Source organism: Eumetopias jubatus, unplaced genomic scaffold (genome assembly GCF_037043125.1).
Source record: "Eumetopias jubatus isolate StellerSeaLion01/CBP00866 unplaced genomic scaffold, mEumJub1_p1.0 scaffold_3, whole genome shotgun sequence".
Classification (NCBI taxonomy): domain Eukaryota; kingdom Metazoa; phylum Chordata; class Mammalia; order Carnivora; family Otariidae; genus Eumetopias; species Eumetopias jubatus.
Genome location: NW_028274809.1, coordinates 19312579 through 19321358, shown reverse-complemented (window position 1 = coordinate 19321358; position 8780 = coordinate 19312579). Strand labels below are relative to the sequence as shown.

General features: G+C 48.9%; 1 protein-coding gene across 1 annotated transcript in view; it reads right to left on the bottom strand.

The window, feature by feature from the left end:
- Nucleotides 1-2023: 2023 nt before the first annotated feature.
- Nucleotides 2024-8780, bottom strand: part of NHEJ1 (non-homologous end joining factor 1) — a 77102-nt gene continuing 70345 nt past the window's right edge. Inside the window, exons 6-8 of the mRNA XM_028092173.2 lie at nucleotides 3260-3377; nucleotides 2593-2702; nucleotides 2024-2187 (exon numbers count right to left, since the gene is read on the bottom strand). Coding sequence (XP_027947974.1) covers nucleotides 2113-2187; nucleotides 2593-2702; nucleotides 3260-3377 — 303 coding nt within the window. The 3' untranslated portion in view covers nucleotides 2024-2112. The remainder of the gene's footprint in view (nucleotides 2188-2592; nucleotides 2703-3259; nucleotides 3378-8780) is intronic.

The following is an 8780-nucleotide window of genomic DNA, read 5'->3' as shown; positions in this document are numbered from 1 at the left end:
TCATTGGGCTCCACGCTGGGTGTGGAGCCTACTTAAAAAAAAATTAAAAATTAGAAAAAAAATGCATGCTCTTGAAACCGTGGTTTTAGCACAGAGGGATTATCCAGGGTGAAGGACGCTTATTTCCTCCCTCAGCTGGCTGGGGAAGTCTTCCTATTTTTTATGTGGTCTCATACCTCATCCATGCCAAAATCTGGCTGTCTAAATTATGCCAAAAAGAAACTAGGGAAGAAAGTGAGCCACCTGATAGATTGTTTTTACATAGTCCTCAGTTCACTTCAACGACAGTCCGGATAGTGGGGCGCATCTTGGGGTGCTGCGGTCTGGAGGCAGAGTTATCGGTGGTGACTTAGAATGAGCCCTTGGGGGACTCTCAGACTCTGCCGGTCGGGGAAAGCATGGGGGTCCTGGAGTCCTGAGAGGCTCTGCCGTGAGGAGCCAGTAGGAACCAGAAGATCCTGCTGAAAGGAGGCAGGTGCATAGGAGAAGGGTGGTTCCAGCGCAAGACAGGAAAGAAGGCCTAACACCCTTCCCGGAGAATGTCTGTCAGTCATATATACACAAATGCAGTTAAGAACTCAGAAGTCTGGGTTTAAATGCTGGCTGTTACTTATTAGCTGTGTGACCTTTGATAAGTCACTTAATCACTTCAAGACTCTATTTCCAAGCGGGTGAACAGTATCTTCCTCCTCTGATGCTGAGAGGATTCAATGTCAGGCACTTATCAGAGCACCTGGTGTATATTAACCGCTGAGTAACTGTTAGCTGCTTATTATTAGTGCTGTTCTTCTTATAATCATTATTATTTTATTATCGCTTGGGTTGTCCTCTCCCCATGACCTGACCTAAGGACAGAAACACCCGTCCCAGACAGAGAAGGCGTGGGGATGAAGAGGCATTTGACCATCGTAAGTAAATAAACCAGGAGAGGCCTCTGTGGGTTCTGCCCCGACTCCTTCCTCCACCTGACAGCTCCCAGGGAACATCTGAGCTCAACTTCCCTTCCTGTCTCTCCAAAGTAATGTTTCAGATGGTCTGACCTGTCGAGGAAAACCTAGCAGGAAAGGCCAAGGGACTTTGCCAGTCCTGGTCTGCTAAATCTTGCCAGATCTGCCTGAAGAGTTGACTTTCTAACGAAGATGCCGCCTATCTCATACAAACTTTGTCTTTTTTCCTGCTAAGGCCAATTGTGTTGTCTCAGAGAACTCTGTGGCCATTCCTGCTCCCTGCTGGCCTGCCTTTTCAAGTTCTTCTAGTTGCCATGTTATCTGAAGTGGCATGAAGGATGGGAGAATAAAATCCTTCTCTCCCACTCCAGTGGGAAACTACCTCAGCCCTTGTGCTCAGAGCTCTTTATAATTTCAATCCCAGATTGTGGTTTAGTCTGTTGTCTATGCCTTGGAAACAGACAAAAAAACAAAAAACAAAAAAACACCCTACATGACGTTGGGCAGAGGAGAGCAGCAGTGATCTGTGCTGTGTTGTGCCCGCCACGGAGAGAGTTCTCGAGACCAAAGTTCCCAAATGGAGGCTTAGCGCAGGCCACGAGAGAAGCATGAGAAGAATCTGAAGGAGCAGACTGAGGGCCTAAACTTCATCTAGAGACAACAATGGGTGGGGCCCAGTAAAGTGAAAGAGCTTGGTCATATGTTCCACAGAATAAGCAATCTCGAAAGCAGGGGAGTGTGAGTGCTTTTTATTCCAGGCTTGAGAGAGAAGTGGGTCTCTGAGGAGCTACGGACTCTTGAGAAAGATGGACAAGGCTTCCTGAGCACGTTGTGCCTTTTTTGCTGACTTGTCCTCTGCACATAAAGTCCATGGTAGGATCCTGGGTCTGGGGAACCTCCAACAAAAGAGAGGAAGGTATGGGATTCTCAGAAGCTGGCTTCCACTCGGCTAGGGAAGGCCAATGCCCAGCGGATGGGAGCCCAGATTCCCTGGGTTAACAGTACCCACGCCTGTCCGCGTGAATTTCTGTTACTTCAGCCTTGCTGTGGGGCCTCTGACTATGTAACCCCGCACTGGGGATACTGTTGCTACAGGAGCTCCTCTCGAGGTGACACGAGGAAACTATTCTCCAAGCCCATTCTCCGCAGTCGGGACAGGGACAGGTTAACTGAAGAGCCCCCTTAGCTTCTTCCTCTTGACCTTTGACAGCTGAGGTCTGTGCACAGGGCCTGAAGTACCCTAGAATGAAAAGGAACCCGAGTTAATAGAGGTGTTTGAACAGATCCATTTAAGTCAGGAGAGGAACTTCCTTGCTCCCACGGCCCTGGTGGGGATGAGGGGCTGACACAGGTGTTTTGAAGTCTCTGCCAGACAGTGAATGTGACACAAGACTTCATGCCATGCATACATCCCTTCTCCCCTAAGGAACAACCTCACAGACCATCACTGGAAGTGGCATAAGGAAGAAAAGGAGTCACGGTCCTTCACTTAGTACAGGGAAGATGCAAAAGACCATGACTCCCCTATCTAGAAATCCGTCATCTGGCGGCCTGCTCACAAATATCCTCCAATATTAAGGCAGCACCTCCACTAAGTGACAACTCCAAGGACCTCTGGTTCAGGGGCTGCAGGTGCGTGACTCACTGGGGGTTCTTTCTCGGGCACTGGGAGGGACGGTGCTGGTTCTTCCGGCTGGTTCAGAAGTTGGTTTTCGGTCCCTTGTGGGGAGGCACTGCTTGAGGGCTGAGGATCTCCTGAAATCAGAAAGATCAAGGGAACACAGTGATAAATGCCTTCTTACCAGGGAGGCATTAGCTTTTAGCAAGCATTCTGAGCAAGGCCAGGGTTTAGTACTAATATATAAACAGATGGAAGTAGCTATAAATCCAACTTCCAGCTGACTCTCGGAAAGCCCCGTTTCTACTCTGAAGATTCCCCGCTTCCACTAGGTAGGAGAGGAGTTTCTTTGACTCAAAACAGCCAACTGCTCCTCAACAGACAGGTAGAGAGATGAGTCTTTCTTCTGGTCCTCTCACTAATTCTCCTAAGCACCTAGACCAGTTCCAGTGGAAGTTTCTGCAATGACGGAAATGTTCCGCATCTGCACTGTTCGACTTGGTAGCCGCCGGCCACGTGTGGCTACCGAGCAGTTCAAGTGTGGCTACAGCAAATGAGGAGAGGTATTTTTCATTTTGTTTCATTCGTATTTAATTTAAATAGTCACAAGGGGCGAGAGCTACCATATTGGACGGCACAACCCTACACCGTAACTCTAACCCCAGGGAGACCAAGTACCTTTGGAGCTACTCACCAGTGCCCTGATGCTTCTGTCTCCCTTGGATCTCTTGTCTGGTGACTGCCATATACAGACTCTGTAAATTCATGACAAAGGGCCTTCCATCACCTACACTGCATGCCTCTGGTAGTTTCTATAGGGGAGCGGAGACGCGGTTATTGGTTATACTATATCACCAGAGAAAAGGAGTTTGATATCCCACTGGCAGAAGTGGCATCGACCCCAAAAGAATTTATATAGAGAAGTTCGATTCAACATAGGACGTCCATACCCATACCTTGTTGGGAACAGTATAAAGACCTCTCCTGAGGTCTTCTCTAATACGCAACTCCAAATGTCTATCTTTAATTCCCCCAATACCTATTATGTTTTCCCATGAATACCCCTGGGGTATTCACCCAAGAGTCTCTAGGCTCATTCTTCCAAAGGGATGACCTCTGAGAGGGCTGTTTTAGGAAATCATCTTTCCTAAATTGTCCCTGAGCTGTACAGATCACTGGATTACTTACATTCACTCCTACTAAAGTTCCACACTAGAGAGAAAAGGGATGAAATGCAGGAAAGGGGAGAACAGGCAAAATGGGAATGACAGACTGAGAGACAAGGGTAAATTATGGAGCCACGGTGTTCAGTTGGAGGAGATGGGGTGACTAAAGTGTGCCAAGTTTGGAGGCTTCCCTGCCATTTTACATTGCTTTACTGCAATCCATGAACCCACAAATGGGGGCGACCATTCCCCCAAGAGGGGGGAAAACTGGTTCTTGAGGGGTGAAAAAAATCTTACTCTTTTAAAGTATGAAACATCAACATACAGTACACAAACAGAATTTTACTCTATCTGTGGTATTAAAATTTCCTGAGGGGGAGTGATTAGGAAAAAGTATCTTAGAAAGGCTCCTGAGCAAGGTGATGATGGGGAGAAAGTTGAGAAATGCAGCTACCATCACACTCTATGTACCTGTTTCCTTCGCTGTGAATGAACTGTGGATTTTATATCCACAGGAAAATGCTTTGCCTAGTTCAAGTTTCAGGCATTTGGCTTAACGGCTGTAGGCGGAAGCAAGTGCAGTAAAAACGAAGACGAAGGCATATGATATCCCAGGGTCCCGCACCTGGCTGTGCTTCACAATCTTGGAAAGGACCCAGAGTTCCTTCACCTGTGCAGGCAAATCGTCATGGTTCCCAGGCAAGCTAGCAGGTCTCTAAGGGAAGCCATGCCACCAGCTCACAGGGTACCCACCCAAGAATCCTGGATGGACCCACAGCTCACGTCAAGGGCACTTGCTCTGTGCTCTAAAGGCATTCACTTCTGAAAACCCGCCGTGGGAGAAGGATGGAAGAGAGAACACAGGAGAGGTTCCGTTCCTTCCAGAGAAGGATGGAAGAGAGAACGCTGAACCACAGTCAGGACTCTCTCTCCCTGAGGATGGTGGGATCTGAAATATGTGTTGATCCTCAGGAAATGCAGCATCCATTCGTACTGCAACCCTACCTCCGTAAGGTCTCTATCAGGCTTGGACTTTCCCAGGAGACCACCGATAAAGTCAGAACTTGGCTTCTGGCCAGCAGTCACTGCAGGAGTGAAAGGGCCCTGAGGAGCAAACTGAAAAGGGAAGGCAAACTCTCAGGCCATACACTTTGACCTCCCCTCACTCTCCTTAATTTCAGCTTCCCCAAGCCACATGCTCCAAAAACACGTCCTCTGCTCTCCAGCCAGACAGCCATGACAGCGGAGAGGCCAACAGCTGTTCTCCTTCCTCACCTCTCCTGTCTCCGGGGCCGCCCTTCAGATTGCTCACGAAGCGTGGCCTCTCTCAGGCTGCGGCACACAGGGCTTGCTAGGCCCTTCGCTGTCTGTACAAACGGGCGGGGCAGAGTCTCAGTGGTCCCAGCTCCCCGCCCCCGCCCCTTCTATGGAACCAGACAGACTCCTACATTTTTTAGGGCAATCTTGAGCCAACTCCTGTACCGAGTCTCACAGTGAAGGGGCAGAAATGAAAGGCCATAAAGCCAGTGCTGTCCCGTATCTTGGACCTTCCTCCGTCCTTCCCTGTCTCTGAGAGATCTGGTCCTGCAGTTGTTGCCGAAAGTTATCCCACCTGAGTACTCTCAGAAAAGTACCAGAAAGAGAATATTGGAGGCTGCCTGGGCGGTTCAGTCAGTTAAGCGTCTGCCTTTGGTTGATCCTGGGATCAAGCCCCATGTCCTGACTCCCCACTCAGCAGAGAGTCTGCTTCTCTCCGTCTCTCTCCCTCTCTCTCTAGTAAATAAATAAAATGTTTAAAAACCAAAAGAAAGAGAATATTGGTACATTTGCTGTATATTTCCTATATGTTAGACACAGTTCTAAGAATTTAAATGTATTGATGCATTTTGTCTTATTCCCTGCTGTTTCCCTGGCAGTGGGACTGTAGTCGGGCTCTATAACCACTTGTGAATGAATGAACATGGTCGGCACGGTATGACCCCATTTTACTGAGGTGGTTCCAACTAGTAAACAGAGCAGGATTAGAATCCAGACAGGCTGACCTCAGGGCCGACGCATATAATGACTACCCTATTTACTTCTCTAAATAGCAGAATTTTAGTCCCAAGGGCCATACAGCCTTTCCCAGGATCACAACCATCTGTGCCTCCCATCACAGATCACTTGCCTCAATTCCCATCCAGCTCAAGAACAAGCTCCCTCGGGTGACAAAACAGAAGTGAGGAGAGAATCTGGAGGTTCTACCTGAAAAGCTGGCCTCACCTGGAACCCTCCGGGGCTGAGGCCATCCCTCAACCCTAGCCCAGCCATTCCGATCACTGATTCCATGCGCATTCTCCTCACACTATGCAAGGAAAAGGAGGTTGGAGAGGCCCGAGCTTGGGAAGGAGAAACATTAGCTCCCTGTGCAGGACAATGGCAGGGGCGAGCTGGGGCAGGCCGCCAAGATCAAAGGGAGAACAGCGGGGTCAGAACTAAGAAAAGCAAACAGCAGTGCCCCCCCCGCCCCCCCCCCGTAAGTATGAAGGAGCCAGGAGCAAGGTGTACCAGCCACAAAGCGGGTCACTGCCCAGAGTGGGGAGGGGAAGAAGAGACAGGTCGGTCTCCTGTGGAATGCGTTCATCTGATGAACCCAGAATCAATTCCACGCAGCAAAAGGCTATTGAGATTCTACCATGTGTTAGGTACTACACGACGGGGGGCGAGGGAAAGAGATGCACCCTTCCCTCCTCAGAATGGGGCTGAGTTAGCCAAAGATAAATAAGTCAGAGTCCCTGCCTCAGGGAGTTTATATTTGGGTGTGAGGAATAGGCAGATTTCAGGTTTTTTCCCAAGTGTTATGCTATCACAGAGTCAGAAACAAAGGGTAATAAGAACTGGAGAAGAAGAAAGGAAGGAATTCTGACCGTCCAGCAAAAGGCCTGGGGCAGGATTGGGGGGTGGTGAGGGGATGGGGGTGACATAGGCCAGCCTTGCGAATGTGGGGAAGTATTTGAATCACAAAGGTGTGAAAAGACAGGATATGTTGATGTATCTCATGGGAAATAAGACCAGAAGACTAAGTTCATACCTGCCAGATTGCTAAGGGCTTGGTGTTCTAAACTAAGGATATGCCCCTGGAAGTTTCTTTTTGTTTCACAAAGTGGCTTTCTCTACTACACCCATGCTTGCCAAGGCTTGCTTGGCTCCGAATGACTATTGAATCAAGGGTGAGGGGCCAGAAGCATCCTCTGGGTTTGCCTTCATAGGCTTTCTGCTCCATTTCGTACCTCTTCACTAACTGTACTGCTAGACTGTGATTCTTCAGTGGGCAAAACAGAGCTACATTTCTCTCCTATCTCCAGTTCACTGGGACTTTGGCCCCTGCCGTCTGGCCATATCAGGAGCTTTAGGAAAACCAAAGCTACAGAAATCCTATAGGGCAGGGACGCCTGGGTGGCTCAGTCGGTTAAGCGTCTGCCTTCAGCTCAGGTCATGATCCCAGGATCCTGGGATTGAGTCCCACATCGGGTTCCCTGCTCAGCGGGGAGCCTGCTTCTCCCTCTCTCAGCCTGCCACTCTCCCTGCTTGTGTTCTCTCCCTCTCTCTCTCCCTGACAAATAACTAGATAAAATCTTAAAAAAAAAAAAAAAAGAAATCTTATAGGGCATTTTATTTCCCCTTCTTTTCCTACTGCAGCCCATTTCTGTTCCTGGTGCCCAAATTCCCCCTCTTTAGTGGAGATGTGTCTGTAACTTCCATCACCACCATGAGGTCTCAAACTCACTCCCAGTGGTCCAGAAACTCCAAGGCTCCCTCCTGCTCACTGACCCCAGCAGGATCTGCTGGAGAGATCCCAATTGTTGCTTTCCATTAGAAAGAAGAGGCTGGTGGAGCACCTGGATGGCTCAATCGGTTAAGCGTCTGCCTTCAGCCCAGGTCATGATCCCAGGGTCCTGGGAATGCATCCTGCATTGGGCTCCCCACTCATCGGGGAAACTACTTCTCCCTCTGCCTCTGCCCCTGCTTGTGCGCGCGCGCTCTCTCTCTCTCTCTCTCTCTCTCTCTCTCTCTCTCTCTCGCTTTCTCACTCTCTCAAATAAATAAATAAATAATCTTAAAAAAAAAAAAAAGAAGAGGTCAGATTTCCAGCCCTACTCTCCGCCCCTCCCCCCGCCCAATTCCATCCCTCCTTTCCCTGAGGCTGTTTCAGAAGAGAAACTTTTAGAATTCTGAGTAAGGAAAGGCCGGACTCTGACATCCCGCTCACCCTACTCAATATGGGCCCATGGCCCAGGAGACGGGTAGGGGACAAAAGACAGAGAGGCCCCATGCAAACTGGAACTCCCCAGCATCAGCCTTGAGCAGGTCTTTGGGGCGGCCCCCAGCTGTCTTGGTAGCACATCCAGCCGGGCAAGGCCCTCAACACACAGCTTCCAGAGGGTAGAAGTTCCTCTCCTCCCTCCTGCAACCTGGTAAACTCTATGGGTAGCACTCACCAACTCCCTGCCCTGGAGAGCTCAAGCCTCCCTTTAGGAAATCATGGACATTTTCATCATTAGCTCCACGTAGGGTTAAGGGCACACTGGAAAATTCTTCTAAGGTCTCACGTTACCAAAGGGTTACCAAAATAAATAGAGAAGAACAAGAAAAATGGTTTAGGATGAGGATTCTAAAGGGAAAGACTCTAACAAACAGAACTCCTCCCCAGTGCTCCTCTCCACCCTCCATCCATTCACCCAACAAATATTTACTGACCCTCTACGGTGTTCAGGATGATTGAGATGCTGGGGATATAACAGATTGAACAAGAGATAAAAAAAAAAAATCCCCTGCCCTCTTGAAGTCTACAATCTAGAGAGGAAGATCAACAATAAACATACAGCTGATTAAAACATATGCTCTATCAAATGGTGACAGCACCATGGAGAAAAATAAATCAGTGCAGGCATTATGGGAGAGGGGTGGGGATGTGTTACAATTCTGAATAGAGGCCAGAGAAGGCCTTGCTGAGATGGCAATGTTTTTAAAAGACCCAAACAGAAGTGAGAGAATGATCCACGTGGCTAT